General features: G+C 50.3%; 2 protein-coding genes across 6 annotated transcripts in view; both read right to left on the minus strand.

The window, feature by feature from the left end:
• Positions 1-1554: 1554 nt before the first annotated feature.
• On the minus strand, positions 1555-8203 carry OCSTAMP (osteoclast stimulatory transmembrane protein). Of its 2 annotated transcripts, XM_010811432.4 has the most exons (4): positions 8063-8203; positions 6043-6146; positions 4196-5201; positions 1952-2402 (listed from the first exon to the last, which is right to left on the minus strand). In XM_010811432.4, exons 2-4 carry the CDS (start codon positions 6045-6047, stop codon positions 2037-2039), a joined length of 1377 nt encoding a protein of 458 aa, XP_010809734.1. In that variant the 5' UTR covers positions 6048-6146; positions 8063-8203; the 3' UTR covers positions 1952-2036. The 2 variants fall into 2 exon arrangements, with proteins under 2 accessions (NP_001268651.1, XP_010809734.1); NM_001281722.1 differs by lacking the exon at positions 6043-6146 and having other exon boundaries at positions 1555-2402; positions 8063-8132.
• A 6008-nt stretch (positions 8204-14211) lies between these two features.
• Positions 14212-16969, minus strand: part of SLC13A3 (solute carrier family 13 member 3) — an 83659-nt gene continuing 80901 nt past the window's right edge. For 3 of the 4 annotated variants that reach the window (XM_025000636.2, XM_059892631.1, XM_025000635.2), the window contains one exon: positions 14212-15873. In XM_025000636.2, coding sequence (XP_024856404.1) covers positions 15697-15873 — 177 coding nt within the window. In that variant the 3' untranslated portion in view covers positions 14212-15696. 4 annotated transcript variants of the gene reach the window in all.

A 16969-nucleotide genomic window follows, 5' to 3' on the forward strand; every position in this document is an offset into this window, starting at 1 on the left:
TGGGACTTCCCTGGTGGTCCAGTGGCTAAGACTCCGAGCTCCCAAGGCGGGTGGCCCAGCTTCGATCGCTGCAGGGAACTAGCTCCCACATACCTCAACTAAAGATCCCGCATGCACCTAAGACCCAGTGCAGCCAAATAAGTGAATAAGCAAGTATTTTAAAACATTCTACCACCAGGTATCTGGCTGTTTAGGTAATCATTACTGAGCCCTTGCTCAGCTTCTGCTTGAGATGCTAGGAAAACTGTGGAAGACCAGACAGATAGCATGGAGTTTGCATGCTTGTGGGCATGTCATGAAACACACCAGCAAGTAAACAAACAAAGGAGAGAGCTAAATATACAAATGCGTATGTAAGACAATAAAGGATATTGGTAGAGTTATGTATAAAGATGATGGAACAATTTGATATGAAAGATTAGGGGTCAGCAACCATTTTATTTAAAGAGCCAGATGATAAATATTTGATTTCCTACACCATGTCTGAACTACTCATATTTCCCATCATAGCAAAGGAAGTCAGAGACTACTTAAATAAGTGTATCAAAAGTCCAAGAAAACCTATTCATGGAAACAAGCCTGATCTGGCCCACAGATTGGAGCTTGCTGACTCCTGTGATAGAGGAGAACTCCTGTGATAGGTGGGATGGGACAGTTTTAGGTAGTATAGTCAGGGAAGGCTTCTCTGAGGAGGTGATATTTGAGCTAATGTCCCAGTGATGCAAAGAAGCCGGCCGTGTTTGAAGGAAAAGTGTTCCAGGATGTGGGAATAGCAAGAGCATCACCCTGAGGTGCAAGCCAGCCTCTGGGGAGCTTAAGCCCATACAAGCGAGGGAGAGCCTGACTCGGTTAAGAATTTGTAACCCAGGCAGGAAAGAGATCTCAAAGGGATAACTTAGGAGAGTTTAATGAAGACACAGAGAGGCGGGGACTTGGTGAAGGGAAGGATGGGGACGCCCCCACAGACCTGTACCTGGTAGACTGGTACCTCTGGGAACACCACAGGAGCTGCAGCCACGGGACAGGGGTCACCCAGAGCGGGAACATGGGCCTCTGCCAGGAGGTCTCCCGGACTAACATCCTGACCTCTCTCCCCGCTCCCACGTTAGACCTCCTGCCAGCACATGCTGTTGGCTGAGCCCAACCAGAGGTCAGAAGTCAAGGGAATGACAGAATCACTAAAGGTCAGATGCCTGGGAAAGAGAGCAGGTGAGAGAAGGGCAGAAAATAACCTAGAGGGAAAGACAGGGAGTACCAAGCCCACAGGGTAAGGAGTTGCGACGGTATTATAATTTCGATAGGGATGAAGTGGCCATGAACTACAATTACCCATCAATTTGAATTTCAGATAAACAACAAATATGGGTCTCATGTAAGTATCTTCAGGATGTACTTATACAAAACCTGTTTTGGTGTTTATCCAAAATTCAAATTGAACCAGGTATCCTGTACATTTATTTGCAAAACTTGGCAACCCTAGGTTGGAAACCCCTGAAGGAACTGGAAGGAAAGGAATAACAATCTAATTTAGAGTTTAATAAATACAATGTATTTATAAAACTGAGAAAATTTTAATGACTATAAATAAGTCCAGAGGATTCAGGAACATACAGATAAGTTTCAGGGGCATTTCAGACATAATCAGGGTGCAAAGTCTCCAACTACGGGGGACAGCAACCTGGACGGATGCCCCCTGACTTGCCCAGAGGAAGCTTGTCCACACTGTGCATTATCCTTTTCTGTTTATCCAGGCCTTTGCTGCCCACCGTCTCATTCCATCCTTACTACATTTCCATGTGCAAAGCAGGTCACATTAATTGTTGCTATGCAGTCCTTATTCAGTTTCAGAAACCAAGGCTCAGCGAGGGGAAGCAATCTACCCAAGGTTACACAGGGAGGCAGCAGAGGGACCAAGGTTACAACTCAGGTCTGGGTGATGCCAAAGCTCTTTCCCCTCAGTCTCACTGCTCCGTGTCCTTCCAGGCGTCCAGCAGGTCTGTCTACCTGTGCTGAGCTCTAGCTGCCCGTCCTGGGGGTCAGGAGCAGGAGGAAGTGTCTTGCGGCTGCGCCGGCTGGCCTCGGTGCCTGTCGTATCTTCGCTGGAGGCGGGCATGAAGGTGGCAGACCCTCTTGGCCTCCTGGGTCCTGAAGAAGGAGGCGGCGATGCTGTGCCGCAAGCGGCGGGCGTAGGTCTCCAGGAGGACTGTGGAGCAAGCCGCGAGCTGCAAGGCGCCTGCAGCCAGGGGCGCGGCTGTGTGCGGGCGCTGGGCGGGCAGCAGCGGGCAGCCTGGGGCAGTGAAGCGCAGCTCCCACTGGAAGGAGTTGTGGGCAGAGAGGTAGGGGTTCTCCAGAGGTGGCCGGTTGAAGAGGAAGGGGAGGAAGCCCAGGATGGTGTACGCAGCCTTCAGAAAGGAGGGAAAGGTCAAGTCAGCAGACACCCCGGCCATCCCCTCCCCCACAAACAGATGCTTCTGGGCTGGACCGGTCCAACTTTCCCTGCCCGCATGTCTGCAAAGTGGGCGCGGAAGTAACCCCTACTTCCTGAGCTTGAGGAGGGCCGAATGAGATCAGGAATCAGAAACAGGCTTTTTGCTGAATGAAAAGCACCGGCCAAATGCTATTTTTTTATTATTATTACTCTGCAGAGAATGCTTTAGAGAAAGCCAATTCATGCCTACAGGCATTTTTCTCTCCTCTGAGCCTTTAGTGAATACTTCAGACGTTCTAATCCATCAAATAAACACAGTTGTATGAGGTTGATTCTATCAAGAGCCTCATTTAAAAGATGGAAACCTAAGGTCACATTGAGAGTTACATGCAGCCCATCGAGGGATCGGTCCCAGCTAGGGTGGGTCCCAATGTCCTGCTTCTATTAATACGTATGTGCATGCTCAGTCATGTCTGATTCTTTTGCGACCCTGTGGACTGTAGCCCACCAGAATCCTCTGTCCATGGAATTTTCCAGGCAAGAATACTGGAGTGGGTTGCTGTGCCCTCCTCCAGGGGATCTTCCCGACCCAGGGAACAAACTCACATCTCTTACGTTTCCTGCATTGGCAAGTGGGTTCTTTACCACGAGTGCCACCTGGGAAACCCATGCAGAATAAGTACTCAATAAATATTAACTACAAATATTCTTAGCTCAGAGTCTGATACTTTGGCATGTTTTACACAATGGACTTCTGTGTGAGATCTTACCATTAAAAAGAAAAGGATTGTGGCCAAAGAAGGTTAAAAATCACAAAACTAGATGAGATAGTAAATTTTTCCAATAGTAAATAGATGGTATTTTATATATCACTATTAAAATAGTAAATATTTCAGGCTTGGCAGGTCATACAATCCCTCTTGCAGATACTCAACTTCGTAGAGCAGGCATAGACAATACATGTACATGGCTAATTTGAGTCCAATAAAACTCAATTTACAAACACAGCAAGCTGGCAGAATTGGCCTGTGGCTATTGTTGGTGGACTCCTGATCTTGACCATTGGTAAGGTCACCTCTAGTCTATTATCTATAGATGTGAGCTATTAATAATAGCCACTATTTATTAAACATCTCCTATGTGGCATGGAGCCTACTAGATACTTGCAGAGACCACCACTTTTTAAGGCTCATGGTAATCTTGTAGGGTAAGGAGGACTGATCCAGTTTGTACACATGAGAAAAATGAGGCTGGGACATGCTGTCACATGTGAGGAGTGACTCTGGGGGGCAAGTTATTGTGAATGTCTCTGGGTATCAGTATCCAGAGTGATAGGGGTAAAAACAGAACCCACTGCTTTAGTCTGTCCTGAGAATTAAACGCGTTCATCTGCCAAAGCCTCTGGATCTCATGCTTACCCAAGGACAAAGACCTGCGGGCAAGTAAAATTCCATTATGAGTCAAGGGTTTAACAAACCCTATCCTTTCCCTTAGGCTTCCCTGATGGCTCAGATGGTAAAGAGTCTGTCTGCAATGCAGGAGATGCAGGTTCAATCCCTGGGTCAGGAAGATCCCCTGGAGAAGGAAATGGCAACCCACTCCAGTATTCTTGCCTGGAGAATCCCATAGACAGAGGAGCCTGGGGGGGCGGGTGCTACAATCCACAGGGTCGCAAACAGTCCGACACGACTGAACGACTAAACAACAGCATCAATCGTTTCCCTCAAGGAAATGACTCTGTTCAAACCTTCCGGTCACAACACTTACATTGTATTTGATGGTGAGCGTGACGGGCACAGCGGGCAGCTCCCGAGCCCAGTCCACGGCTGCCTGCGCCAGGAGGAAGGCCACGTAATCCATGGCCACCGTCACCGCCATGGCCATCAGGAGCAGGGTGAACAGCCCCAGCCTCACCAGACAACTCAGCAGTTCCGCCTGGGACAGCCTCGGCTGGGCTGCCCAGAGCAGCCAGGCTGGAGGGGAGGCTGTCAGGTGGGTGGCCCCGACCTCTGCCAGCCGCTGAGTCAGCTGCCGGGTGGCATAGATGTTATCAAACCGCAGGTCGGTCAGGTAGCGGTAGAGGTACCAGGCCGAGTCCAGCAGGAGGCCCAGCATAAAGAGCCCAGTGACCACCCTCTGGGTCCCCAGTGCTACCACCCGGGCCGAGGACTCCAGGCCAGAGAAGTCCTCCAGGACCTGCTGGGTGACCCTGAGCACGTGGAGCCGGAAGGCAGCAGCACTGTCGCCCTGGGCCTGGAGCGTCAGGCCTTGGCTGCCCGCCTGGCCGTCAGGGTTCAGGGCCTGGGATGCTGTCTGCAGCCAGTGAGTGGTGTTGAGCAGACTCTCCAAGGAGCCCTCCGTGACGCACCTCAGCACCTGCCCAGTGGCACGCAGGTTGGCCAGGATGTTGGGCACCACGGCGATGGTCAGGGTGGCGGTGCTCCAGGACAGGAGAAGCCGGCGGCCCTGCTCTGTGCCCAGCGTGGGCACACTGAGCGCAAACAGGCAGCGGGCGGGGGGCACCAGGACCAGCCCCAGGAAGGCCAGGAGGCCGCAGACAGTGGCCACCACGGCCGAAGGCCCGAGAGGATAAAGCAGCGAGGACGCCAGCCAGCAGTAGGTCAGACTCGCGGCAGCAAGGGCCAGGGAACCACACAGGAGGATCTGGGTCAGCAGCTGGCCACAACTGGCTGGGACGGGCTGGGAGTAGGTAATCCAGGTGGCCTGCAGCAGGGCAAGGGCCTTGCGGAGCCCCAGGTACCAATATCTCCACCTGCATAAAGGTAAGTCGGGGGAACCTCTATCAGGAGGGTTGGAGGGTTGCCTGTTTCCCCAGGGGTCCTTGTCTTAAAAACTCTTCAACTGTTAACAGGCTCCACCCCCTTAGCTACAGAGGTGGGCACACCTCCCAACTGGTGGGCCAATCAGAGTAACCCACCCCAAACCCACATGACCCAAGCTGAGCCAATCAGAGCCTTCCCCAGGACTATTCTCACTGAGTTATCAGGAAAAGAACCCAGATTACTGAGGATGTGTATCTGGGCTGTTTATGTCTTGTGAGGGCAACTGGTGCAGGGGAATGAAAGAGTCATGGGGAGAGAAGCACAGATAAAAGAGAAAATTCACAAGAGAGAAATAGGGAGAGATGCTGGGTGTGTTAGTCACTCAGTCGTGTCCAGTTCTTTGCAACCCCATGGAGTATATAGCCCCACCAGGCTCCTCTGTCTATGGAATTCTCCAGGCAAGAATACTGAAGTGGGTAGCCATTCCCTTCTCCAGGGGATCTTCCTGACTCAGGGATCGAACCCAGGTCTCCCACATTGCAGGCAGATTCTTTACCATCTGAGCCATCAAGGGAGTCCCAGGGAGAGGTGCTATTTCACTTGATGTCATAGTTTTGGTCAGCTCACTGTGTGACCCCAGACATTCCTTCTTTATAGACTTCAGTGTCTCCTCTATAATTTAGAGGATGGGGAGAGTGGACCAGCTGATCTGAGGAAAATTTCTCCTTTATTATACTCTTATTTATTCATTTGACAAACATTTGTTAAGCAGTTACTATGTGCTACTCATTGGAGAAACAGGAATGAATAAAACAGAAGAGAATTTCTGACCTCATAGAGCTTCCTCTGAAGCGTGATAACAGAGGAATAGTAAGGAGAGCCGGGTTCTGGATACGTTTTGTTGGAAGAACCAACAGGACTGGCAGACTGATTGGCTGTGGGTGGGAGAGAAAGAACGGGGGAGTCAGCATGGCAGGGAGATCTGTGTCTGATCAGCTGAAAGCCCTGAGGTGATGTTTCCTGAGACGGGAAACCTGTGGTTGAAACAGGCTTGAGTGGAGGGGGCAGAGGGGAAACTGAGACACTGATTCAGCCATTTGGCGGAACTGCCATGTGTGATTGAAAACACAGTCTGGAATTCAGAGGAGAGACCAGGCAGGAGATAGAAAGTTGGGAGTCATGGACTGATAGATGGTCTTTAAAGATGGGGAAGATGAAATTCTTTAAGACTGTGTGTAGCCAGGAAGGAGAGAGCGCCGAGGACAGACCCTCGTGCCACTCCAGAGTTCATGGGCTGGGAGGCGAGGAAGAGATGAGAACAAAGAATACTGAGAACCAGGTCAAGTGGGGCTTGGGAAGCCAAGTCAGTGAGTGTTTCAAGAAGAAGGGGGTGATCCAATGTGCCAAGTGCTGCTGGTTGGTCAAGAAAGATGAGGACTGAGCAATGACCATTGGATTTAGCACCTGGAGGTCACTGGTGATGTGGACAAGGGCAGCTTGAAGACTGGACCGAGAAGAACATGAGACATAAGTGCAGACGGCGGTTTCAGATCATTTGTGCAGTAAAGGTGCTGAGAAATGCTATAGTAGCTGATGTGGGACCAAGTTCATTTAAGTTAGAGAAAGTCTAGCATGTTGGCAGATGGAGGATCCAATCAAGAGTGGAGACAGTGATGAAGGGGCAGGTCCCTGGAGTAATATCCTTCAGTGGGTGGCAGGACATGGAAGCTAGGGCTGGTCTTAGAAAGGAGCAGGGGCCTTTCATCCTCAGTAGTAGGTAGGATGGCAGAGAACATGGGTACAGGTGATGACGAATGGACAGGCAAGGTGTAGGTGCATATGTATCAGCATCATCTGATCCACACAGAACAGAGCAATAGTTAAGTGTGTGACCTCCAGACTGCTTGGGTTCAAATCCCCACTTCACCACTCACCATCTGTGTGACCTTGGATAAGTTTCTTAACTTCTACATGCCTTAGTTTTCTCATCTGTAAAATGGTACAACCTAAGTGGTACTTCACAGGGTCATTTTGTGTCTGGCACATAGCAAGTACCATGTCAGCCATGATCTATCATGAGAGCATCAATTTCACCAATATAGGGACTTGGTCTCTTTTGATCACTGATACACACCAAGTGCCTAGAATAGTGTCTGGTGTATAGTGGGTGCTCCGTAAGTATTTGTAGACTGTTACATGTTTGTTTCTGTTTGTTCAGGGTAGCAGGAAGCCAGATCAGCATTGAGGGTGAGAATGCTGGAAGAGATGATGGAAGTTTGAAGATGGACAAGAAGGTGTAAAATATTTATCCAGGAGAGTCAGCGAGTAAATGAACTAGAGAAGTTATATACATGCTGGGCAGCGTTGAGGACCCACTTGAGGTTAGAGATGATGAATTACGGTCTTCCCAGCCCCCGATGGCATTTTAATTTGGGACTAAGCTTTCTATTGTATAATTCATATTCAGAACATGATAGCTGTTAAAATGATAGCTAATAATTTAAATGATATTGGAACGGAAAACCGGTTCTAAGTCATATTGTGTACTACGGTGTGCATTGACTGTTGTAAAGGATAAGGAATCAGCTGCCATTCACTGGGTGTTTACTCTGAGCCAAGCACGATGGCAAGCAGTAAGCATGCATTTTCTCATTCAGTTCTCATGACAGTCTCACAGACATTATTATTACTCCCATTTCACAGCTTAGAAAAGTGAGGCTTACAGAGGTGAAGATTTCCCGAGCTCACACTGCCAGGGAACGGCAGACCTTGAGACCTAGGCTCATATCCATCAGGCTCGTTGACTGTTTTCTTGGCTGTGGCCCCCAGTGTCCAAAGTCCCCAGACCTACCCGGTCCTGACGAGGTGTTCAAGCGTTCCCCCGGGGGGCCTCATGCTTCCTGAACAGCAGCAGATGTGGGCAGGCGGGCTCAGGCAGCGATGGCAGGTGGAGGGGAAGTGGGGGGGAATTGCGTCCTCCAGGACTTGGGAAACCCTGTCACTTCTGCTTTTCTGCCCTTAATCAAGTGCTCCTGAGGGCCTTGTCCCGCCCTGCCTGGGTCCACCTCCCAGGGGGTTGGGCAAGCTGCCTCATCCTCTTCTGGCCGGCAGGAGCTGGTGGAAGGTGTGGGAGGAAAGAAATGGTCTTTTACAAGCAACACTACTAAACCTGATATCAGGAAGGTAGAATTAGTCCCATTTCACAGAAGAGGAAACTGAGGCTCAGGGAAGCCATGCAGCTCATTGGTGGTGGTGCTGGGGATAGATCTCAGCTCAGCTGCTCCTTTCCCTCCCGCTGAACAGTATGTGCCCCCAGAGGAGCCTGGTCCCTAACTCTTAGAGGGTGGAAACCCACAGGAGACCACTGGACCTCTGCTACGACTCTTTCAACATCAGTGGCTCTGGACCCTCTCTCAGCTCCCTTCCTATCTTTATTCCAACGTGGACCTGGCTTTGATCACAGCTCTGTCCCGCTGCCACCACCCTCCCCGCCAGCTGTGTGGCCTTGGGCAAGTGACCTCACCTCTCTGTCTCAGTTTCCTCCTCTTAAAAGAGAGTGCTTATGAGAACAGTTAGCATTTATTGAGCACTTGCTAAGGGTGAGGCATACTCCTAAGTAGCTTCTATTCGTGCCCACAGAATTGCTTCTCCCAACAATGCTGTTATTTCCATTCTTCAGTTCAGAAAATTGATCCAGAGACTTAACTCTCTCAACCCAGCTGCTTAGCTAGTAATAGCTAGAGCCACAGTTTATAGTCAGTAGTCTTGCTCCAGAATTTCCTGGTCAGCCCCTGGGCCCTACTGGTGGGGAGGGAAGAATTCACAAGATTCACATTGACCTTGGGATGCATCCGGCCCTGGCAAGAGAAGGCATTCAACATGAATTCCCTGTGTGTGGGCTCTACTGCAGTCACTGCCCTGCAGGTACACTTCCAGGCCTTTCTGAAAGCCAATCTCTCTCTGGAAAGTAGACACCCTTCCCCTGCCCCTCACCCAACCCAGGGTCTCTGTGCCCATCACTGCCAGCAGGACCATCTGCCTCTGGAGGCCTCTCCTGAGCCCCCAGTGCCCCACCCTGCAGGACAGACTGGTGCAGGGGGCACACCTAGGCGACATTCCAAACTCCCTGTCATTTCCCTTCTAAGGACATCGGCTGGGTCACTGCTCAGGCCTGAGGGAGGGCGTCCCACGGCTCAGATGAGGGAAGTGACATTCTCATAGTCACACAATTGGGATGAGACACCTGCAGCCCTCAGAGGGCATAACACCCTTCCTGGATCACAACCTAGGAAGCTGGGCCACTGTCAAGTCTGCCAAGAGCTGGGGACCCAGAGTAGATCAAGAGCAGGAAATGCAGGCACCTGCCAGGTAAGGAGCAGGGTGAGCCAGGTGGAACGAGTGGTGAGCTGCCACGTGGAGACCCTTCGAAAAGCGTAGCTTCTACTCTGCTCCCTGAACAGAGGGTTGAAGCCCCTTGAAAATGAGGCCCAACATTACCAGAGTGGCTAGTTTTTCCAAAGATGCCACTCATTCCCATTTTTATGTGACAGTCCCCCGATTTAAAAGCTAGCATTTTTTAAAAAATGAAAGACCATGTGCAGGCCAATCTTGGTAGGTCTGTGGGCCCGCATGAGGGCCACTGGATCACAGGCTCTGCAGGAAACCCCAGTGGACCGGTGCAGGGAGCTGTCTCTCTGTTTCTCTGCTGCAGGGGCCCTGGGCTGGAGGCCGTAGACCTGCCCTGAGATGCCAGCTGTGCCACTTAATGTGCTGTGTGACCTTGGGAAAGACTCTGTCCCTCTCTGAACTCTAGTATATTCTGCTATGAAGAGAATACTGGTTCCTACTTCTTAGGGTTGAGAATTCAATGTGATAATGTATGTACAGGGTCCAGTAAACAACATATAAACTTTCCAGGCCTGTTCCTTTCAACCTGGGCTAACAGCTTGGCCTGAGTGAGCCCCAGGCTTCTCATATCAGATTGTACAGGCCTCTGCGGTGCCCACTGGACCAGAGCCCTGGCCTGGGCCTCATCACAAAGGAAACTTCAGATCCTTGTGGTGGCTGGAAGGGAGAGTCTTGGGAAGACATCATCATTTGCTTAGTTCTCACACTGGCATCAAAGAGCTGATTGGTTAAAAACCATGTTGGTCATCTCTCCAGGGCCTCTAGTGGATGCATAAAATCTGGGAGGATGGGAGCAAAGGTAGGGAAGGGGCAGAAGATATTTTTGGCTTTTTTTCAGCAAACATAGGCAGTCAATTCTGCCTATATAAGTGCTAGTCTGAGTTCGGAGAAGGCAATGGCACCCCACTCCAGTACTCTTGCCTGAAAAATCCCACGGACAGAGGAGCCTGGTAGGCTGCAGTCCACGGGGTCGCAAAGAGTCAGACACAACTGAGCGACTTCCCTTTCACTTTTCACTTTCATGCATTGGAGAAGGAAATGGCAACCCACTCTAGTGATCTTGCCTGGAGAATCACAGGGACGGGGGAATCTGGTGGGCTTCTGTCTATGGGGTCGCACAGAGTCAGACACGACTGAAGCAATTTAGCAGCAGCAGCAGCAGCAGTCTGAGTTCAGGCCCACAATATCCGGAAGGAGTCTCTGAATCATCAAAAATAGAATGAACTTTGTTGAGGGGAATTTCTGGGTAGAGGATTCAGAGCCATAAGACAGAACAGAAAGAGGAAGTGGTAAGTCTTCAGGTCTAGAATCATAATCAGAAGTCCGTAGAATATCAGAGTCATTGAGTTTTACAGCTTGCGGGTATAGTATGTTGCCACCATCCATCCCGTTGGCTTGAGAAGGTAGAGAGGTGGCTAGATTCTTATCAAGTCGGCCATGCTAGCCAAGAGAAATGATGTGAGTCACACACATAATTAAAAGATTTCTAATAGTCATACAAAACTGAAATTAATAAAATATTTTATCCAACCTATTACATCCAAAGTATTATCCTTTCAACATGCAGTCAATATAAAAATGTATTGAGGACCTGGATGAGATCCACCAAAGGATCCCCTTGCGTTCTGGCTTCTGTTGGTGTGATAGTAAATTTTATGTGTCAATTTGGTTGGGCCACAGTATCCAGATATTTGGTTAAATATTATTCCAGGTCTTTCTGTGAAAGTGTTTCCAGATGAGATTCTACATTTAAACCAATGGAGTTTGAATAGAGCAGATTGCTCTACCTTGTGTGGTGGGCCTCATCTAATCAGTTGAAGGCCTGCATAGAACAAAGGACTGACATCCCCTGACTCCCTTTAGACTCGAACTGCAACTCTTTCCATATATATGCATCTTGTTGGTTCTGGAGAGCCCCCACCAATGTAGCTGGGTTGGGGAGCCCCAGGAGAGCTGGGAGAGAAAGGGGAGGAGGGAGATCCAGGGTGGCTACCTCCCTATGGGGTCACCAAGGACTGGATATGCCCCTGGACTAAAGTTTCCAGCTCCAGGTCAGCATCTGTCCTTGAGCCCCAGGGCTGGAAGGTGCTTCTCCATGGCTGGTCCTACCTCCCATCACCACCAGGGTCTGTGCTTTTTCTTGTGGTTTCCATAAGCAACCATCTGCTCACACCTTGCAACTAGACCTTCTACTAAAATCTCCTCATATGAGCTATTTTATGTGTTTACCATCTCTTTTTGAGACCCTGACTATGATGCCCATCTCTCAGATGGGGAAACCAAAGTCCAAACAGACAAGGATTTGCTTAAGGTCATACAGATGATATGGGTGGAGCCAGGTGTCCAGTGCAGTTCACTGAACTCCGACTCAATGATTTTTATTCCCCTCCCTTCCTTTTCCCATCAGGGTTTCCATTCCTCTGCCCACATGACTCTGCTCTTCCATTTGATGTACATGCTGAAATCTGTCCATTTCCTCTCTATCACTCCACATTTCCTCACTTCCACCTGTGGCCATGTTTCCCCAGCGTGAAATAACCCCCCATTCTCCAGTGATGGCCTCCAGCTCCTTGGTACCTCAAACAACACTGGCACAAATATCCTCCTATATTATCTCTTCAGGGATCCAGGGGTGATTTTGCTGGGATATAAGCCCAAGAATCGGATGGGCCACAGGGAATGCCGATAGTGGGTCTTCCTGATTACTGCCACGGTGCTTGCCAGGATGACAATGATAGTCTGCTGTCTTGCCAACAGAACATGAGGGTTTCTGTGTCTTCCCATTTCACCATCACTCACTGTCTACTTCTCTAGTTTTTGCTAGTCTGATGGATGCATTGTTGAGTCTTGGTTTAACTCGCACATATCTGATTACAAGCGATTTGAGCATCTCTTTAGAAACCTGCTGGCCACGTTCACATCCTTTTTCAGAACGGCCTATTTGTATCTTTCACTCAGTTTTCTCTTGAGTGCCATGACGGAAGGCTTCCAAAGTTGGTGGCCAGCCATCTTCTCTCCTGTTTGTGGGTGACATGCCTCCCATCAAGGAGTGAAGTTATTTCCCTCCCATTGAACCAGGCTAATCCTGTGACCTGCTTTGACCAATGTTTGTGTATGTGTTAGTTGCTCAGTCGTGTCTGACTCTTTGCGACCCCATGGACTGTAGCCCACCAGGCTCCTTTGTCCGTGGGATTCTCCAAGCAAGAATACTGGAGTGGGTTGCCATTTCCTTCTCCAAAAAGGCTGATGGAAGTGTGTAAAATCAAGATGATAACTGTACTTAGCAGCACAGTCACAATACCCTGTGACCTGCTTTGGCCAGTAGAATGCATTAAAATTGATGTTTTGGACTCCCAAGCTCAGGCCTTAAGGGGCCCTGTGGCTTCTGCTTTTGCCTTCTGAGAAGTCCGCTGTCATGTACAGCAGCCCAGGCTGAGCTCCTGAGAAGCCACATGACCCTTGGGGTGTCCAAGCCACCATGGGCATTCCAGCTCCAGCAAAACCCCCAGATGAGCGGCCCCACCCTCACCATGTACAGCAGAGATAAAACCATACCTGCTGAACTCTGACTAAATGCAGGAATGTGTTGCATTTTTCAGCCCTGAACTTTGGGCTGATTTGTTATGCAACCGCTGGTAAGCAATGTTTTTGTCTCTTTTGACTTCTGGGTATTTCTTGTGTGTTACAGATGAGTTACTGGTGTATTTCTAATGACTCTGTATCACCCCTGCCACCCCCTTCCCCAACAGTAGGGTGAGCATATGGCTGACTCCTGCTGGCCTTGGTCCAGTGCTGCCTCCTCCGAGAAGCCCTCCCTGACCACCCCAGCTAACAGAGCCTCAGAGTAGGTTTGTCACACCGGCCAGTTCATTTTCTTCTTAGCCCATGTTATGACCCAGAGTCGCCTTATTTGTTTACCTGTCTACAGCCTGTCTCCTGGGATAAGTTCTATGTGGCTAGGGACAGTGAACCAGCATAAAATAGGTTCTAAATAAATACTGTTGGATGAATACATGGAAGAATAAATGAATAAAGAAATAAGCCAAATAAACCCTGGGTCAAAGAGCAAGATGGTTTTATCATAATTTCTAGCATAGATTTATTTATCAAATATTTACTGAGCACCTACTATGTGCCAGAAACTGCTCTAAGTATTGGACGTACAGCACCGAACAAAAGAAAGTTTGCATTCTCATAGGTTTATATTCTAGAGGGTGAGAAAATTAATAAAAAAGAAAATAATACAGCATCCTGACTAAATACTAAGAAAACTATAGCAGGGCAAGGGGTTAAAAAGTAACGGTGTGATATTTAGACCCAATGGTGAAGGAAGCCTCTCTGGGGAGGTGACATTTGAGCAGGGACCTGAATAAAATGAAGAAACAGGCATATATTTGGGAGCAAAGTGTTCTAGGCAACAGGGAGAGCATGCGCAAAGGCCCCGAGGCAGGAGAGCTGGAGTGTGTGGCTGGAGTGGAGTGGAGAAGGGAGAGCAGTAAGGACATGAGGTCAATTCTGTGACACCCCAAGTTCCAGAATGTGGGGTTTGCAGCTTTTTTATGGCTATCAAGGCAAATGATTTCCAGGCTCAGGGTTGATTAACATTCTTTATTTTACAGCATTTTTCAATCAGAAGTATTTGAAATCACTATTCATCTGGTGATAAGCCCCTTGGGTTTCTCTGTGAATGAACTTCTCCCCTACCCCTTCCTATGGGAGGGCACCCCCCAATCCCAGTGGGCTGTAACTGTGACTAAATCCTGAAGGACGCCCCTACAGGAAGGACGGGAGCCTCCTCTCCCTCCTCCCTGCCGCTCCCAGGGAAAGGTCCATGACTCACACGTACTGTTCCAAGAGCAAGTGCAGTCCCCAGGGTGCGGCTCCCCAGCCGGGCTGCTTGGGGGAACCGCATCCCCCGGAGGCGTAGGAAGGGGGGCCGTGAGCTTTCTGGGCTGACTGCATCCAAACTGTGCTGTTCCTAGGGGTGGGGGTACCTAGATGCTCCCGCTTGAAACATGGAAGGAGCACATCCCTCAGGATGGGCCCCACCAGCCCCCGGCTCAGGGGACATTATTCTTATTTGTAGAAGAGGATTACAGGGTTTCCCTGCCTAAGACACTGGATGTTTTACAAGGCCTTGATTTCTCTTTTGACTTTTCTCTCTCCCCTGGAAAACGTGGCCCTTGCTAATCACACATGCTTACCACCTGGGATGGGGGCAGGGAGGCAAAGAGCAGCTCTGGGAACAAGAAGAAGCCGGCAGCCAGGAAGGCCCGTGTGGGAGGCGCCTGGCTGGAGGAGCCATGGGCCACCTGTTAGTGGCACACGGCCCACACTTGGCCTGACCCTGGAACTGTGGCCACACTGATTCAGACTAATCAGGAAAATCCGAAAAAGCTTGGGTAGAAAGGTCTAGAACTCGCCCTTGGGTGCTTGGGAGCCCAGAGAAACAGCAAAGAGACTCTGCTCAGTCTCCATGTCCTCAGGATGTCATCTGTCTCTCCCTCGCTGTCTCCAGGGACTGAAAATAACCCTGGCTTCTAGGTATCAGCAGAGCCGATATTCAAACAACTGGTTCAGAAACGGCCCTCACCAAGCAGAGCACACACCAGCTGGGAACAGCTGGAGCAGCTGGACGGGAACAAGACAGCCCCAGCCTCTGGAAGGAAGGTGATCCCTAAAGGCAGGATGCTGTCTCTGGATGAACCTCACGTCATCAATGAGGGATGCTAGTGGTGTCTCCTGCCCCAGCTGTTCAAGACAAACACCATTCCAGATTGGCTTACTGTTGCTGAAACTGGGCTTTCTTGCATCCTAACCACAGATCAACTCAGAGATAAAGGAGCTTGTTTCTCAGGCAGCAGAACTGGGAGGAAGTGGCTCCCTGAACTGTGTGGGAAACGAGAAGGTATCCTAGATAACGAGACTGTGGACCCGAGTGGACCGCTGGAAGTCACCCTTGCTTGCTGTGTACTGGATCACAGAGAAGAATTGCTTGATCAGCCTGTGGGGTCCCAGCAGCAGAGGATGGTGAAACCCCTGGGAGGGCCCAGCCCAAAGAGAGTTCCTGAGAGGGGCTCAGAGGGTCCTATATGTGCCGTTAGCCAAGCTGGATGGCAGTGCTGTGACGTTGGCTAAGTGGAGGTCGGCCCACTCTGGGAAGGTGCCCAGCTGGAAGATGGTCTGTGCCCAAGTATTCATGGCCAAGCTGAGCAGCAGGACGCCCATCAGGTTCATCAGGAGTCCCGTCCGCACCTGCAAGGGAGCCCAGAGTGAGGCAGGGTTCTACTCGAGGCCCATTATACAGATGGGGAAACTGAGAGTCAGAAAGTCTTTCACGCCAGATGGCACATCTGGGGAGAGGTGGAGGGGGAGCGCAAACCCAGGACGGTTGATACCCAAGACGCTTCCATCTTTACACACCTAGGCTGACCCTCGAGGAGCTGATAACATCCCCTTTCGTTCAGTGGTTTCTAGGAGCCAGGCCTTGTGCCATGCAGTTGTCACAGAGCTATGTCATTTACCCTGAAAGCAACCCTTTTAGGGTTGTTCTTATTATTATTCCCATTTTATAGAAGGGGAAAATGAGGCTCAGAGCAGTTGGCTGACCCAGCATCACACAACTTGAAAACAACCTGCTTTGATCGTTAAACATCCCCCCTGCTTTGCATTTCCTGTCTCCTTGGAGGCAGGTGTGTGTCTCCCCTACCCGGCACCACCTCCGCGCCTGGAACACGGACGTGCTCAGCACACTTGTACAGTGAATGAACCAGCGAATGAATGAATGTCTGTCTCCCCGGGTCCCTGCTGCCTCTCTGCTCTGTCTTCCTGCCGCTCACTGTTGTTTTCTCTCCCTTTGTCCTGCTGGGGTCTCCGTCCCTGGAGACCCTACATCAGCTAAGAACTAGTCGGGCAGATCCCTCTTCTCTATAGAACCAGTTTAGGGTCTGCAGCCCCTGAACTGCTCGGTGCGATCATCCGAGGCGGCCAGTGGAGGGGGAAGGGCAGTAGGAAGCAGGCGGAGGAAGAGGCTCAGCTTGGAGGAGAGCCTTGCTAAAAGCTGGGATCCCCCACCACCGTCCTCGGCTTCTGTCTCCTCTCCAGGTGACCGGGCACTGACGTGCACCCCTATGTCTCTGGTGTGGTCCGCTGCTCCGTCTCCCCTAGAGATGCTGCCCGGCCCAGAGCGCTTGGCCAAACAAGTCAGAAGACAAGGTGGGGGGCAGAGAGAGGGGAAGGCCCTCATCTCCAAGGCAAACTTTGGAAAGCAGTGGCCAAGTCAGCGCTTCCTGAAATCACCTAAGCAATCATCCCAGAGTGTTTGCTAGTCGGGGGCTGGGCCCTCCCAGGG

This window comes from Bos taurus, chromosome 13 (genome assembly GCF_002263795.3).
Source record: "Bos taurus isolate L1 Dominette 01449 registration number 42190680 breed Hereford chromosome 13, ARS-UCD2.0, whole genome shotgun sequence".
Taxonomy (NCBI): domain Eukaryota; kingdom Metazoa; phylum Chordata; class Mammalia; order Artiodactyla; family Bovidae; genus Bos; species Bos taurus.

Excerpts from the sequence above, each read along its gene's own strand:
- OCSTAMP (NM_001281722.1), bottom strand. The coding sequence starts at position 8,106 with ATGAGGCCCCCCGGGGGAACGCTTGAACACCTCGTCAGGACCGG. Across the intron at positions 5,202-8,062 it reads GAACACCTCGTCAGGACCGG|GTGGAGATATTGGTACCTGG; the intron begins GTAGGTCTGGGG and ends ACCTTTATGCAG. Across the intron at positions 2,403-4,195 it reads CGCTCACCATCAAATACAAT|GCTGCGTACACCATCCTGGG; the intron begins GTAAGTGTTGTG and ends TCCTTTCTGAAG.